The 17976-nt window shown below is 39.9% G+C and overlaps 1 protein-coding gene across 4 annotated transcripts in view; it reads left to right on the top strand.

Annotated features, from left to right (window-relative positions):
- The window catches only part of tapt1a (transmembrane anterior posterior transformation 1a), a 25218-nt gene extending 9644 nt beyond the window's left edge, over positions 1-15574 (top strand). For 2 of the 4 annotated variants that reach the window (XM_054739312.2, XM_054739314.1), the window contains 10 exons: positions 207-342; positions 609-706; positions 812-881; positions 1479-1559; positions 2698-2807; positions 2886-2945; positions 3045-3113; positions 3773-3870; positions 5827-5996; positions 13315-15574. In XM_054739312.2, coding sequence (XP_054595287.1) covers positions 207-342; positions 609-706; positions 812-881; positions 1479-1559; positions 2698-2807; positions 2886-2945; positions 3045-3113; positions 3773-3870; positions 5827-5996; positions 13315-13616 — 1194 coding nt within the window. In that variant the 3' untranslated portion in view covers positions 13617-15574. The remainder of the gene's footprint in view (positions 1-206; positions 343-608; positions 707-811; positions 882-1478; positions 1560-2697; positions 2808-2885; positions 2946-3044; positions 3114-3772; positions 3871-5826; positions 5997-13314) is intronic. The other 2 variants (XM_054739313.1, XM_015951162.2) reach the window with 1 other exon arrangement.
- The last annotated feature ends 2402 nt before the right edge of the window (positions 15575-17976 follow it).

Here is a 17976-nt window from a genome sequence, read left to right as displayed (position 1 = left end):
TTTCAGAGACTCATAAGCCAGATGGGAGTCCAGCATTAGATACTAGGATGTTACTGTTGTTGGTATGACTGAATGAAGCTGTGAGGTTCACACCTGTGTTACAACTTAGAATAAGAATGTATTTATTGTAAAGACTGAATCTATACACAAAACCAATCATGTTTATAGGCCATGACTCATGATCTAACCTGTCTGTCTTCTCTAAGGTTGCAGATCGCCTCATCTCTTCCTTTGGTCAAGACATTCTGGACGCACTGTACTGGACGGCCACCGAACCCAAAGAACGAAAAAGAGACAGCATAGGAGTCATCCCTCACTTTGTCATGGCTGTGTCTTACGTCTGTATCCTTGCGTATTATTGCCTTTTCATTTTAGTTGTTCGTTGAATTCTAGTTTAAAGTCAGTGTTGATGAGGTTCATCCATCCTGGCTTCAGTTTAGTTTGTGTGGCTGGAGTAGGGGAGAGAAATGTTGGTGTGACATGATGTAGATGTATGTGCTGCAGGTTTAAATGTGTTTTAGGCTGAACCAAATTAAGTTTTAATCGAACCGAGTTGAGCGGTGAAATGGTTCCAAACAGCAGCTGTTGTTTTCCTGACTATTTTTCAGTCATTCATTCTATCCTCATCATGGTTCAAGCCTCGACGCTAAATGTCGCCTTCAACTCGCATAACAAGTCTCTGCTTACCATCATGATGTCCAACAATGTCAGTACACACACACACACACACACACACACACACACACACACACACACACACACACACACACTTATAGTATTTTTGTAACGGATGACTGCATGTCTGTCACAGTTTGTGGAGATCAAAGGCAGTGTGTTCAAGAAATTTGAGAAGAACAACTTGTTCCAAATGTCCAACAGTGGTAAGAAGTTCAACACCATTTAAAAGAGCTATCACACTTGTATTGTTTTTTATTTTTTATTTTTTGGATTCTTAAAAAGAAGTTTTAAACAAACATTTCCTTTAATATGAACTCTAGCTTTGACACCACACTGCAGCAAGAAAGCAAAAGTCCTTGTCTTCACTTATTTGGAGGCATTTTGTTGATGTTTTTGTTTACCCTTGATAGAACAATAGAGATGGTGCAAAGAACTGAGGTCATTACATTCTCAAGTCATTCAAAAAGCAAACTCTTATTCTGTAATCAGATGGGCCGAGAAAATTATTTGTCTCAGTCAGCTGGAAACAGTTCATGTTGTATATTAACTGCAGCTGTTTATAGCCATGGAAGGAATAGCATGTTAATACCTTCAGCTACGGCCTTTTAATGAAAGGAAATTACATTTATTTTAAAACTTGTAAGAGAGTTTCAGTGACACACCTCAGCAAGTCTGAGTTGACAGGTGTGATTCCTTTTGTGTATAAAAAAACTTTCAAAACAGGAGTAAAAAAAACTCTTTAATGCATAGCAAACGAAAACAAGGAGTGAAAGGCCTCATAGGTCTCTTATGTCCTGCAGATATCAAAGAGCGATTCACCAGCTATGTTCTCCTGCTCATCGTTTGTCTCAGGAATATGGAGCAGTTCTCATGGAACCCAGGTAATCTGTTTACACTGCAGTTATCTCCTGCTGTACCACTTTAATCCTACGTAATAATAATAATAATTATAATAATTAAGGATGCACCGATATAAATTTTTGGGGCCGATACTGATATATCCGATATCACTGCTATGGCCCACACACGTGCAGGTGCTGACATTTACGCTTCTGAAATCAGCAAATTTTGTATAGGCTATAAATTATGCAGGCTGATTTTTTTTTAATGTTTCACTTTATTTCTATAAAGTGCAATTTGCAATATGTTATCACACACACCCCACACACATTTATGCTTCTGAGATGATTACCATCATGGTCACATGACTAAACAATTACACATCATCACCCCCCTCAACCTCTGAAACAGATTCATAAACTGAAACAAGATTGAAAACATATCTGTTGTTATTATGGGTCCAGTTTTACTTCTCAGACTAAATCAGACAAAACCGATATGTTAAAAATAACTAACATCGGCCGATACCGAAATTGATGCTGATGTATTGTTCATCTCCAATATTAATATTAATATTAACAATATTAATAATATTATTAATAATAATAATAATAATAATATGGAGGGAAAAAGAATAATCTTGAATTCAGCACCAGCACTGAGGTCTGCTTGCTGAAGCAAATTTCAGTGACCTATGCTGAGCAGCTCTTTTGTCTCGTGTTACTGACCCACTGTAGCACCTTGGGGACCTTTCCCAGGAAACCTCAGTCAACAGTAGAGTTAGGGATGATAGCTGTGGTTAGTGTGTGACGGCTCAGGCTGGACAAATACAAAAACTAAGCTGATGACAGAGCTGGCATGTCTGCTCAAATCTTTACACAGATGTGCAGCAGAGGTGCAGGGTTCATTTACTTAGGACAGATAGACAGAATTCATAACTTAATGCTAACTTGGTTGTGTAGGCACCAACAATCAGCTTCTACTTTTAAAATGATGACATTACTTAACACATGATTATGCAGTCTGTTGACAACATAGGCTGGTGCAGAAACAGCAGTACCTTAGGTGTGATGAGCAGAAAGTCCAACAAAAGTAACTAAGTTGTGTCATATTTTGTGCAAAGTCAACCCAGAATACGTGTAAAAACATGGAACACATTTTTTTTTGTCCTCCACTCAGACCACCTGTGGGCGTTGTTACCTGATGTTTTCATGGTCGTCGCCTCCGAAGTTGTTGTTGATGTCATTAAACATGCATTCATCACAAAGTTTAATGACATCCCTGCAGATGTAAGATCCGAAACCTCCACTCATTATTACTCGTCATGAACATTTCCAACACAGTGCATGTTGAACACTGTCTTGCAGGTGTACAGTGAATACAGGGCCAGTCTGGCCTTCGATCTTGTCAGCAGTCGACAAACAAATGTAAGGAAACCTTGAAATTTACTTCACCAGTCAGTAGAATGCACAAAGTCTATTTAACCATGTCTGCGGTTGTTCCCTTATGCTTCCGTTGTTGTGAAGGCTTACACTGACTACAGCGACTCGGTGGCCCGGAGGATGGGCTTCATTCCTCTGCCTTTGGCTGTTCTGGTAAGAAATCTTCTGTTGTAATTCAGAAACTAAATGTAGGCAGAGAATAGGGCTGGGCGATATGGCCTAAAAATAAAATCTCCAGTTTTATTCTTTTTTATTCAATTTACGATTTTTTCCCCGATTCTCTCTCCCCGTCAATTATGAAGAATAGCAATGAGTACAAATGGAAGGCACCTTAAAGCCAATTACATTTTTTTTATTTAATCACAAGCAAGACAAATGTAACCCTCATTTCTGAGATGAATAATGAATAAATGATTATCCTCTTGGAATAAAAGTGCCTCGCTCTACGTCCGTCGCAGCAAACCCAAACCAGTTCCAAACAACGGATGAAAATTCCTTCCTTAGGAACAAACTTCCCACTCTCACCGGTGGCCATGGAATAGCTTGCTGTTGCTGTTTCGTGTGCGTGCTGTGATGTTGTCGCGGTTATGTGAAACTAATGCTACAGAAGTTCCGGGGGGCCACAAAGGCACTATTACATAAAAATTTGATTTACTCTTTTTTTAATCGCCCGCAACAAAAAAAATCTAATTAATTCATTTAATCGATGTATCGCCCAGGCCTAGCAGAGAATCATACTTAGATGTATTTGTTTGCTAGTGTTACTTTAATAGTAATTTTATTTTCTTTATGTTTTTTATGGCATAAATAAGAAGTGTCCTTGCTGTTTGCAGCTTATTCGAGTGGTGATGAGTTCAGTGAAAGTGCAGGGAGCACTGTCATATACATGTGTGTTCCTGTTTTATCTTGGGTAAGCCTTTAGCCTTCTCTGTTTCGTCATTCTGTGGTTGTTTTCTGATTTTCATTTTCTTTAGTTCTTTGTTGTACACGGTGGGATGAGGTTTTTTTTTTTTACCTTTGCGACATGTTTCGACGTCACTGACAGTTAGGAAAAGACTGGTACACCCAAAAGACAAGATATCATCAGCGCAAAAATGTGGAGTCGTATACGAAATCCCATGCAAACTCTATAGTAAAACATACATAGGAGAAACTGGACGCCAACTCAACACACGAACAATAGAACATAGAAAGGAGTGTGAGAAGGAAACAAGTCGAAGACACACAAGAGCAGCGAAACAGGAAGCAGAAAGCACGATAAAAAAATCTGCCATAACAGACCACTGCACAAGAGAAAATCATGTAATGGACTGGGACAACACACGGATCATAACCACAGAACAACTAAAGTTTTAAAGATGGATCAAAGAAGCAGTTGAAATAAGGAGGTGTGGACCCAGGACCATGAACAGGGATGAAGGAGTCTACACGCTGGACCATTCATGGGACTCTGTGATCAGCGGAGAGGGCGATATCATCCTCTGCTCCTCGCGGATAAAAGGAAGTGGCGCCACCAACATCCAGTGGTTACCCTGACGAAGACGGCAGTGATGTCGAAACATGTCGGCAAAGGTAAAAACAAACCCTCATCACACTGTGTACAACGAAGAACTAAAGAAAACGAAAGCCTTTAGCCTGTCATCACTAATTATTCAGTCTGCTTTTGTTGCACATAACGCCTCACATCTAAGATGAGTGAGCTTCTAAGCCATACATTAATGAGCTCTAATGTTCTGGAAAGAACATTTTTATCTTACATATGTAACAAGTCTTTTATTTTATTTAAAAATAAAACCTCTTATTTACTGAAAGTTTTTTGTGGATTTTGAGTGGTTTTCACTCATAGTCGTATCTATTCATTTAGTATATTTCACTTGTTCTGCCTAGGTCTGAACAAAACCATTATTGTGGGTTTAATCATCTTTAGGAGACAGACTTACATTTTGAGCCTCATCATTGCGCACTACTTTGTGCAGATGCTGTTGTAAACACACAGATTCCCACACTTACATTAGCATCAACACTGCTGGTGCACTCTCCCGATGTTTACTGCTAATGGTGTTGCTGGGTCTGTTTTGCTGGATCCCACTGGGCTCGTACCTTTGAAGAATTCCACTCAATGGGAAGAACAGTGGTGTCACCTCTAGAGCAATCTCTGGCCCTGCCTTTTCTCTGATTTTAAAAATAGCTCTGGTCTGAGCATTCTGCTGTGCCTTGGCAAATATTCAGCTGACACAGTCTGATTTCCAGAGGTCCTGTCGCAGCGAGCAGTGGTCCACAGACCTAAAAGTGTCTGTCTCTAACTCATCAGTGTCACTGTCTGGATGTCGCCAGAAGGCCCACAAACAGGGAGGGAAGAGTTTTCTGGTTTAAGACATGTCCGTTTGGAGCAAATGGTACTAAGGTTGGGCAAATTAATCAAGCATTGGTGAAAGTCTGATCCAATCTTTATTATTTATTTCCTAGTAATTCTTTATGCAAATTGGCCTCACAGATCAGACTTTCACATCAAATCTGCATCTTTTTGGCAACACTTGTACATATACATATTACACATCATTAGAAAGCTATAATTCTTGTGATCCCAATGATATATATGGCACTAAAGCATACACCGTAACTGTAGACAGTTTTAAATGCTTTAGAAAAACTCAGAATGATTTCTAGCTCACCGTTCCAACTCCTATCAGTCACAAAATAGAGCCATCTATTTTAGACCTTTGACAAGACATTTTAATCAACAGTAGGTTTTATTTTAGGGTTAAATACCATTTTTTTATGTCTTTATGCAGAAAAGTTCATGTTTTCTATTTAATGCTCAACATTTAAATATTCTTCTCCTTACTTCAACCTTTTCCTGCTGTAGACTGGTAACACTTAAAGTGTTAAATAGCATCGTGCTGCTGGGGAAGTCATGTGTTTATGTCAAGAGAGCCAACATGGAGGACAAACTATTTGAGAAGCCCTCAACTTCTTCATCATCTTCTACAAAGAGCCCCAGCAAAACTGACCCAAGCAGATGTGCTAAACCTCCAGGTAAAGGGGCAATATTACAGTAATAATCTTTCTTGAACCCACTTAAATCATCTGTAACTTTTGTATCAGTTATGTTTGTGAACTTTGAGAACATCAGACTCTAAATGTGAATGCCTCTTGGTCACAGCTGCTGAATTTTATCGGCGCGTTTCTTTGGTTTGCTTTGTGAACTTGAGAAAATAGCAGCAAGTGAAAATGATGTGCAGATACCAAGCACTGGGTATTATTGGTGAATCTGAGCTTGATTCTGCATCGTTTGATACCCACCATCCCTCCAAACATTAGTTAGATAACAGCCGTTCGTTAGTGCCCAGAGAAACATGTGTAGCACTGAAATGCACGTTAAACATCAAAGTTTCTACTAATGAGTGTTTCAGGGCTGCAGCTTTGTGCATTAACCCATCATGTTTGTGCATAATACAGACTTTCAGAGTAACTGCGTTAAACTTGTAAAAAAAATTCTCAGTCTGCCTCCCACGTGTTTTTCCTGCTGGGCTTTGAACATCAGCCTTGAATCCCATGTTCGCTTTTCTGACTAAACTGATTTGGTGAGTACTTCAAGCTTCACCTGCTGCTCCACTGAATTCACTGAACAATTATGTTCATTTGCACAAAAAAAAGGTCTGCATTCACAGAGCATGGAGTTCGACCATCTGTCTGTATAGCAGGTTATTGTCCAGAGCACAGAGAGTCATGAACTGTTCAACATGAGACACTTCAAACCATATGCTGGTAAACTTTTTATCAGTGCCCAAAATCTCCAGAGACGAGAGAAGCATTACAGTCACACCACGTGACATTAATAACCAAACATGAATATTGATGGTCATGCAGTGGTTCCCAAACTGGGGTCCGGTAATTTTCTCTGTTACATGGAAGTGACTGGCTTTTTTGACACGATTGTTGTCCCGTATTTCTTTACTGCGCTTAATGCAGGCAAAGGGAGTTGAAGAACATGTTCACGTTTCTCACACTTGTGCAACTCAGAGTGGCTGATCGTATTTCAACTTGAACTAGTATTATGTTTCTCAGTGAACAAGACCTTTAAAACAAAGATCATCAAGTTGCTTGTACAAAAGAACCCAGTGTCTGTTAGTGTTGTGAATGACATGCATCTATGACCAACTTCTGACTCACTATGTGTCAAATTGACCATTTTTCTATGTGGATTATAGAAGCCAAGCCAGGAAAGAGTTTTGTAAAATTTTAGTAAAACCTTCCTGTGATTTATGAGATGTTTGCTAACGATACAGGCAACCACAACACCGTTAAACCTGACTACAGCTAGATTTGCAGTATTACTTCTGCTTTGCTCATTTGTCTGGCAGTAATTTAGAAAATAAGAATTATGTAACCGATTTTCTCTTAAACAAGACATTTGAAAATATTCCTTTGTACTGAAATTGTTACCCAATAATGAATAATTTTTAATTTTTAAAATATAAGCTGCAATTTACTTTATCACTTGTTACAAATAGCAAAACACATCAAAACAAATAAGAGACTGTTATCTCAGTTTAGTGAAACACCATCATTCTTTTGTTTAACAAAAACAAAACAACCAGTTAACACCCCCCACCCCACTATCAGACTGTACTAGCTGTGTGCTAGAGATGTAAGTCCCTACCACTGAGGCCGATTCGATTTGTGTCGCCATACTCTACCAGCAATACGATGCATTAACAATACAATTGAACCCTCTGCTGATTATTCATTAATGATTTGACAACGATTTTCAGTTCAATACAATTCATAACAAAATAGTTTTTTGACATTGTAGTTTTACTTGTTTCTAGTAAGAACTAACTCGGCCTACCTCATTTTTAACTTTTAAACTATTTTTAATTGTGATGTCAGATTTTTAACCACACATCCAGCTGAGATGTACGAATCACGTTTTCCTGTTCACACAGATTTACTGACAGCGTTCCACCTCAGAGAACTGGCTAATATAGTGATAGGTGCAGGAGTTAATCACAGTTCCTCAAATGTTCCACCCAAAGGTGAAAGTTAAGTGGTGTGCAGGGATTTTATGTAACCCTTAGTGTCAGCTCAGCTTTCTTAGAACCTTAGCTAAGGTATAGTAGAAGTAAAAATGTCCTGGTAGAAAATACACATCAGGGTGAAAAAGAATATTTTAGCTGAGTTGTATACACACACACACACACACACACACACACACACACACACACACACACACACACACATATATACAGTGAGGAACATAAGTATTTGAACACCTTCCGATTTTGCAAGTTCTCCCACTTAGGAATCATGGAGGGGTCTGAAATTGACATTGTAGGTGCATTCCCACTGTGAGAGACAGAAAAAAAAAATCAGGAAATGACATTGTATGAATTGTAAAGAATTTATTTGTTTTACATTGCTGCACATAAGTATTTGAACTTCTGAGAAAATCAGTATTAATATTTGGTACAGAAGCCTTTGTTTGCAATTACAGAGATCAAATGTTTCCTGTAGCTCTTGACCACGTCTGCACATACTGCAACAGGGATTTAGGCCCACTCCTCCGCACAGATCTTCTCTAGATCTGTCAGGCTCTGGGGCTGGTGCTGAGCAACACGGAGTTTCAGCTCCCTCCAAAGATTTTCGATTGGATTTAGGTCTGGAGACTGGCTAGGCCACTCCAGAACCTTGATATGCTTCTTACGGAGCCACTCCTTGGTTATCTTGGCTGTGTGCTTCGGGTCATTGTCATGTTGGAAGACCCAGCCACGACCCATCTTAAATGCTCTGGCTGAGGGAAGGAGGTTGTTGCTCAAAATGTCACAATACATGGCCCCATTCATCCTCTCCTTGATACAGTGCAGTCGTCCTGCCCCCTTCGCAGAAAAGCACTCCCAAAGCATGATGTTTCCACCCCCATGCTTCACAGTAGGGAATGTGTTTTTTGGATGCAACTCCTTCTTTTTCCTCTAAATACGGCGAGTGAAGTTTAGACCAAAAATTTATACTTTGGTCTCATCTGACCACATAACTTTCTCCCATGCCTCCTCTGGATCATCCAGATGGTCATTGGCAAACTGCAGACGGGCCTGGACATGTGATGACTTGAGCAGGGGAACCTTTCGTGCATTACGTGATTTGAAACCATGACGGCATAGTGTTCTACCAACAGTGACCTTTGAAACTGTGGTCCCAGCTCTCTTCAAGTCATTGACCAGCTCCTCCCTTGTACTTCTGGACTGATTCCTCACCTTTCTTATCATCAGTGATGCCCCACGAGATGATCTTGCATGGAGCCCCAGTCCAAGGGAGACTGACAGTCATCTTTAGCCTCTTCCATTTTCTGACAATTGCTCCAACAGTTGATCTATTTTCACTAGGCTGCTTGGCAATTTCCTAGTAGCCCTTTCCAATCTTGTGGAGGTCCACGATTTTGTCTCTGGTTTCTTTTGACAGCTCCTTGGTGTTGCCCATGGTAGTAGTTGGAGTCTGACTGACTGTGGGGTGAATAGGTGTCTTTAAAGAGCTCAGACAGGTGCTACTAATTAAGAGTACTAAGTGGAGTAGAGGTAGACTTCTTAAAGGCAGAGTAACAGGTCTTTGAGAGCCAGAATTCTTGCTGATTGCCAGGTGTTCAAATACTTATGTGCAGCACTGAAAAACAAGTAAATTATTTACAATTCATACGATGTGATTTCCTGATTTTTTTTTTCTGTCTCTCACAGTGGGAATGCACCTACAATGTGAATTTCAGACCCCTCCATGATTTCTAAGCGGGAGAACTTGCAAAAATCGCAAGGTGTTCAAATACTTATGTTCCTCACTGTGTACATTAATATATATATATATATACTAGTGTTCAAGGTACAGCTTTAAATGATGTGTTAGTTTAGCCTCACATGTTCTCTTGTTCCAATGTAAAAATTTTCCTGACTAACCTTTAGCTGATGTCAGTTTTCTGATGTAAACACGGAGCAGAGACAGCTATTGTGATGCTCTCAGCTTAAAAGGCTGAATCATTTATAAACCTCAGAATTCTGCTGTTTAAACATTCAGTGGTTAAGGCTAAACAGGATTTCTGTCACTTTGAATGGCTTCGGTTTGATTTGATATTTTAATTATTTTCATTACCTGAATGCAGTTCAGCTGTAAAGCGTTTGTTGAGCTCTCTAGTCGTAAAAGAGTTGTGTTGTAGCCAGACAGCCTGAAGCAAAGCATCTGCCTCTGTGGACAGTCCTCCAAGTATACAGAGTTACTTTGCTTGATTCTCTCTGTGCTGAATTATTCTGTTTGTTCTGGGATTGATTTTCTTGTCCTCTCTAACTGAAAAAGCCCTCAAAGTGTTTTCTTTTGACACGATTTACTTGTAACGAGATGTGTTTTATGGTTTATAATTGATGCTTTTCTGAATATTGTTCCCTCTGTGAAACTGAGCTGTCTCAGTGCCTGACCAGTTAAATCACTTGTTTTCAGTCAAGCCAGAGACTGGTTTCTCATGAACACAGCCTCTCTCTTATTGGAGAAGATGCACCTTTCTCCATATCAGTCTAAACCAGTGGTTCTCAATTATTTTCTGTTGCGCCCCCCGTTTATGGAAAGAAAAAAGTAGCGCCGCCCCTCCAATTGAAATCAGTCCTCAGTGTTTCAGCGCTTTTCTCACCCAGCATGATCGTGGCCATGTCCAATTCTGCAGGGAGTATTAGCTCATCTGCTATTGTGTGAGGTTTTTTCCCTTTGCAATGAGGTAAGCAACTTTGTATGAGGCTAACTGGGCTTTTTTATTAACTGATGCAGCGTTCATAAAAGGACCAGACTGTTGGTGATACTCTTCAACTTTTCTTTTAAAAAAGTCCAGAGGATTGTTAATATAACTGGGGTGTAAGGTCTCCAGGTGCCACTTCAACTTGTTAGGTTTCATACTGTCGGCTGCCAAAGGTTTTAGGTGGAAATGTGTGTTCTGTGTTCACGGTAAATCCATGCGCTATGTTGGCTTCGTCATATTTTCTGGTCTTTTTTTGCCGGTTACTTTCACTCTTGCCTCTTGCGTCTCCGCCGATTTTCTTTTCACCATCATGAACTTCTCCATCTGTACTTCTCCATCAGCGCACTCACTCTGCACACTGGGGCACCCGTGTGTGTATGTTTGTGGTCGGTCTTCTTCTGCTGGGTTAAAAGGGCAGCTTATTGATTAGTTAGAGCGCTGCTGCCAATTAGCGACTGGGAGTGGTTTAGCATTCCATTTTGAACAAATTATGCTAAAAAAAAGAATTCTCCTGCATCTTGCGCCCTCCCAAATAACCACCTGCACCCCCCCAGGGGGCTAATTCTCACTAATTGAGAAATACTGGTCTAAACTCTAGATTACCATTTTTTTTTTTATATTTGTCCCATTTTTACTCTTGACTTTGGAGGTACTGTTGCATTAATGGATCTAGTTTTGACTTTTGCTGCTAAATCTGACAATGGACCTTAAATTTTGCATCTGAGGTTGAGCTAAGGATACAGATGGATATTGTATCCTGCATCTAATCTGTAGAAAAGGGAATTTATATTTGCTACATTTGGTTGTTTTTGCAAACTACAAACAAGACTAATGCATCGACTTCCTAGAGTCTCCTTTGGTTGCCTGGAAACAAGAATCCTGTACAAAGTCTATAGGCTTTCTGTGTTTACTGCTTCTAGTGATTATACAGAGCTGTACTTCTGCACCTTCAGGCTGCAGATCCACACACATCACAGCGTATTTATTCTCAATAGCTAAAACATATTTTGGTCTTAAACTATGGGTTTTAAAGTCTTGGTGGCAATCTTGAATCTGATTGACATCATAAATTGATCTGCTGTAGATGCATCCACTCAGCAACCTAAACTTTAGTATTTAAAAAACAATGTACACTGTCCAGCCAAAAAATAAAAAAAAAAATGCACCAAAAATGTCCAACTAATATTTCATTGGACCGCCTTTAGCTGTAATTACGACACACATTATTTCAATTAGCTTCTACAATGTCACCAGATTTATTTCCATCCAGTGTTGCATTAATGTTTCACCAAGATCTTGCATTGATGATGGTAGTCTGACCGCTGCACAAAGCCTACTCCAGCACATCCCAAAGATTATCAATGGGGTTAAGGTCTGGACTCTGTGGTGACCAATCCATGTGTGAAAATGATGTCTCATGCTCTCTGAACCACTCTTTCACTATTTGAGCCTGATGAATACATTGTCATTTTGGAATATGCCCGTGTCATCAGGGAAGATGGAACACACTGGTTATTCAGTATATTCAGGTAGTCAGCTGACCTCATTCTTGGAGCACATCCTGTTACTGAACCTAGACCTGACCACCTGCAGCAACCCCAGATCATGACACTGCCCCTACAGGCTTGTACAGTAGGTACTAGGCATGATGGGTGCATCACTTCATCTGCCTCTCTTCTTACCCTGATGCACCATCACTCTGGAACAGGGTCCAACTGGACTCATCAGACCAGTTTTTAATAATACATTTGACAGTTCTTAACCCAATTTTATTTATTCTACAGTCTCCTTAGATGTTTTCTCTGCTTGATGCATGCAAATGATCTGACTCTTCTCAAACAGACTAACATGTTTTCCACGACCACCAGATGTGTCTTTCCACGTGGTTGTTTAAGAAATGAGAAGCAACTCATTGCACAAGTTGGGCTTAAATAACTTGTTGCTAGCTGAAAGAAAATTGTCCATGCGGTAATTTTCCAATAGGAGGCTCCTACCTATTTACTTAGTTAAATCCAGGTGGCGACTTTTTTGGGGGGAGGTCAGGCAGTGTATTTACAGGTATGTGAGCTTAAGGGCATCATTGCTGGTTTACGGTTGGTTTCCCCATATTACTCTCAAAACAACTTTATTCTCATAATTTGTGTTTGAATCTTGAAATACACTCATTGTAAAGATGTTGCTAATTATGCTGACTCAGCCTGCACAACACCAAATTCTGGTTCAATGCAAGATAGCCTCAACATCTTAGAAAACACAAAGTGGATTTAACTCCATCAGGTTTGAGCTATTTTTGTGCTTTCTAAGCTGTGGTGCTCATCTTGCATTGCATCTTACCAAAAGGTAATCAGTTGTAAATGAGGCACCAGTTATTTGAGAGATTCTTTAAAAACCAGTTTGCTAAAACACACAGTAGGGAGGCTGCCCCTGCGACTCGGACACAGATAAGGAGAGGAAGGTGAGCTGAGGTGAGACACACGCACGAGCAGACGCGCGCGCGCGCGCACACACACAGCTTTCTTCCTTTCACAATTTTGGCTAATGAATGCAGAGGAAACTGACTTTTCCTCCTCTAAATGTTTTGCTATTCAGGTAACTCCAAGGTGGACCAGATTCCCTCTGCAACCTGCAATTTACCTTCTCCTTCTCCCTCCCGCTCTGTGACCACCCAGCCAGCCCCCAGGACTGATTTGCTTCCTCCCCCACTCACCGACACGTCACCTGCTGCTAGCAGTTCACTAACTGTAGGACCTCAGCCTGAAACTGAACTACCTGAACCCTCTCTGTCAAATGAAGGGGAGCCAATTGAAGCCTCAGAATTGAAGCACAAGCCTCCCAAAAACGACCTGCTGGAGATCGACCGCTTCACAATCTGTGGGAATCGAATCGACTGAACTGCAGCAGCGGCTGATGTAACAAGTGTCCACTCAGGAAAGACGGAGTAAAGGCTCACCGGCCGGGCCCTCCCAGCAGAAAGCTGAGTATTTATTAAAGTCTGTGACAATACAGTAAGTTCATATGAACACAGACTCACAGTGTCAGACGATTCTGCTGTTGTTGACACCTGAAGCTGAGAAGTTTGACAAAGAACACTTCAGGTGGCAGAAACAGAAGGAGACAGAGTGTGAGTGTGGCAGCAGAGTTGATAAGATGAGCTGCCAAGCGTGTGTGTGTGTGCGTGTGTGTGAGAGACAGCACAAGCACTTCATCTAAGAGCAGCTGTGGGACCAGTAGGAGAGAAGTTTTCAGCAGCCAGAAAACAAACTTCAAGCTTTAACATGAAATAAAATTCTAGAATTGTTTTAATTGCAAAGATATTTAAAACGGTTACAAATGTTTGAATTGTCTCTTAATAGAAAAGCAAAGAACTCTCGGTGACGGTAAGGAAGGTTTTGTTTATTTTTTAATGTTTTGATATGCGCATTTTTTGATTTTTGAAATTTTTTTACTTTTAAAATGACATTGTGTGTATTCAAGTAAACTGATAAACTAAAACGTGTGCACACATTTCAAAACTTGAGTTTTTTGAGGTTCAATCATTAATTGAAGCTTGAGCAACATTTGATGTTCTAAACATGACTCCTTTTAACTGATGACCTTAAGAAAAGCGGTTTGTTTACATAACTGTTAGTTTATCTGCTGGCTGCTCTGCTCCATCAGCAGTGTACTGATCTTTGAGGAAAGGTTCTGCTGACTGCAGGTCAGACGATAGACATCCTGTCAGCAGCTCACACAGCCAGATGTCCAGCACTGGAGAAAGAAAGATGATCAAGGCCAAACTGCATCCTCATTTCTCTCCTGGTTTTGGTACTTTTTTAATAAAACAAAGTATGTGAATAAAGGTATTTTTATCTTAAAATACATTTAGTTACTCAAACGGGGTACCACTGAGAGATGTTTGCGCTGAGATTACACTAGTGTTGCTTTGTCTGGGGACCGGTATGTAGGAACTCAGGCCTTCTGGTATGAATGTTTGAACTGACGGCCAAATTGGATTTAAATATGGTCATATTTCCCTAAGCCGATTATTTCTTGTGTACATCTTAGAACGCTGGAAGCAATATTCCCCTCAACAAAAGGCCGTCTTTGCAAACTGATGATTTTTGTGACCTTAAAACAATATTTGGATGAGTTTTCTTAGTGTGGTGATAAAAAAAGCATACATAAATACAGCAGACTGGACATCAGGTGTTGGTAACTGATTTAAAGAACTAGGTTAATTATTCCCTGTACTTTATTGTTATATTTCAAAACTACGTCAGGCAATTTAACGTGCATCAGTTGTGTTTTTCTGGCTGAAATGAATAACTTAATTCTTTGGTTCCTCCTTTCTTTACAAAGTTTGTTTGTTTTATCTAAACATTTAAATTGCTGTATTTTTAAAGACCTACCCGCTCATAAAACTGAGCACAATCACATCTGTCCTCATTTTATTGAATTATTATAAATGAAGATGGTAATAAGAAAAGGTAGTTAACATAATCTAGAAATATATTTAATATTGCTTTGGTAGAAAGGATGGGATTAACACTTCTGTGTTGGAGAGATTCCTTATAGGATGTGTAACCATTCCAGTAAGACATGAGATTTTTGACGTTTGATGGATATTGTTTTTATGCTTCTGTTGGATTTCCCCACTGATCAGAACTTGGATGTATTTAGTTTGGTCTCCAAGTGTCCAGTATAGAAGAGATCTGACCCACAGCTGAGTCCAGCTGGGAAGAAGAGAACTAGAGAACTCTGTTCACATGCCCGGTACACGGTACACTGCCTTTAGTTCATCAGTTTGATTTGGCTCCTATATTGATGACTGTTGCAAATAACATTTTGAAATAAATTGTTTTTTTCTAAAGTGTTTTGTTTTAGAGTAACTGAGCGCCGTAACACTTTGTTCGCAAGCTACACATCCTTCACTGTTAGAGGAATGTTATTTTTCCTTCAATAGTATTTCCTGCTCACACTCTTGACATTAGCTTTTTCATATAGTTGGCTGAGGAAATGGAAATATGTTTTTGCATTGGTCTGCAAGGCCACCGTCTTTACTAAGTTGTCAGTTATTTAAAAGACCTCTTGAGTAAAGTTGTCATTTTTTATAAAATGTTATAGATAGTTTATGATCTTGGGAAAAAAATGTTCAAAATCTGAAAAAGCTTTGTTCAACATCACAGATTTCTTCTTAAAAATAAGAAAGCTGCTTAGGATTTTTTCACAATAATGTATCAAGTATATAAATATACTCCAGAAATCTAAAAGTGGTAGAATATTTTTGTTTCATTTAGGAAGTGTGAAGCAGCATTTAAAAATACCTGGCTTTTGTTGAAACGGGAAGCTAAAATTAAATTTAAGAATGATTTGTGCTTGTGGGCAAAGTTCTACATCACCAGTGACCTCACCTTTTACCTGCACCATGTCTGTTAGGGAGCGCAGGTCAGGAGAAGTAAATCTGCAGCAGACATTCTTGGAGGGATAAGCTTCTTACTCCGCTGAGACTAGCTTCAGGCCTGTCACAGAGACCAGTGTTGGATAGAGACAGGAAGGCAGGTGAAGTAGTAGGTTATCTGGACAAAGTTCAGCACGACAGTCAAGGTTTGTTGGTAAATCTGACACAGTCTTAAGAAGGTTAATATAAACAGATAAAAGGAAATCCAAGAAAATGACAACATAAGCTGCTTCCAGTGGAGGAAGTTTTAATCTGTCATCCAGCTGCAGAAAATGTTAAAACTTGTTTTTTGGTTGTTGGTTTTTTCACCTCCACCTCTGCAGGTAAAATCAGTGTAGAGAAAGGTGCTCGCAAACGGGAACAGCCTGAGTCTCCGTGAACCAGGCTCTGTGTGCTCCATAGCGGGGACAATGAGGTTATTGTACGGGGATGAGCAGAGCTCCACCAATCACATCGCCCCTCCACAAGGTGTCCTCTTGTCTGTCAGCTGGGTGGAAAAGATGGGAAACAACACAGCATTTAAAGAGCAACATTATGACGGGGAGCATTGCGTCATTGATTGCAACGCATGCCAGGATGGTGGTCGCTGTGAAACTTTTTTCAAAAACCTTTATGAACAACTTTCAAACAAATAAAGCAATTACTTGAAATAAATTTTACTTCATTGCTGCTTTGTCGAAAACATTCAGAGCATCAACTAATTGTCCTAAAATTAACTAATTTCATTAAAAATACATATTTTCAGAAAAGGAACTTGAGCCTTTTCCCCTGCAGCAATGACTTGTGGGTAATACCCTTGCCCGAGGTCTGCAATGGGGGCGTGGTCAACTTCCGCACTAGAATTGGGAGGACATCCTACGCAGTCACACCCCTGGCCGAGAACGCGCAATTGAAGGGCACAAGGGTGCAAGTGCAGTATTGAGATTGGGCTTATGACATCAAGGCAAGGTTCCTTGGCATTGAGAAACACCGTCAGATTTGCTCCATGTACTTTAGACCCGATTTTTATGGCTATATGTTACAAAGCTGCCAATATTTTTGAACAACTGGGAATCATTTGGTTATTTTTCAAAAACATTCTGATGGATGTTTCCAGAGATTAATGGTAAAAACTACACACACACACACACACACACACATACAGGTCCTTCAAAAAAAATTGGCATATTCTGATAAAGTTCATTATTTTCTGTAATGTACTGATAAACTTTCATATATATTAGATTCATTACACACAACTGAAGTAGTTCAATCCTTTTATTGTTTCTAATATTGATGATTTTGGCATACAGCTCATGAAAACCCAAAATTCCTATTAAAAAATTTGCATTTTCCATCCGACCAATAAAAGAAAATTGTTTTTAATACAAAAAAAGTCAACCTTCAAATAAATATATTCAGTTATGCACTCAATACTTGGTCGGGAATCCTTTTGCAGAAATGACTGCTTCAGTGCGGCGTGGCATGGAGGCAATCAGCCTGTGGCACTGCTGAGGTGTTATGGAGGCCCAGGATGCTTTGATAGTGGCCTTAATCTCATCCAGAGTGTTGGGTCTTGCATCTCTCAATTTTCTCTTCACAATATCCCACAGATTCTCTAAGGTCAGGAGAGGTGGCAGGCCAATTGAGCACAGTAATACCATGGTCAGTAAACCAGTGGTTTGGGTTACCAGTGGTTTTGGCACTGTGAGCAGGCGCCAGGTCGAGCTGAAAAATGAAATCTTCATCTCCATAAAGCTTTTCAGCAGATGGAAGCATGAAGTGCTCCAAAATCTCCTGATAGCTAGCTGCATTGACCCTGCCCTTGATAAAAC

This window comes from Nothobranchius furzeri, chromosome 1, assembly GCF_043380555.1.
Source record: "Nothobranchius furzeri strain GRZ-AD chromosome 1, NfurGRZ-RIMD1, whole genome shotgun sequence".
Lineage (NCBI taxonomy): Eukaryota > Metazoa > Chordata > Actinopteri > Cyprinodontiformes > Nothobranchiidae > Nothobranchius > Nothobranchius furzeri.
Note: the sequence above shows the minus strand (reverse complement) of the source record. Positions and strands in the feature narration are given on the sequence as shown.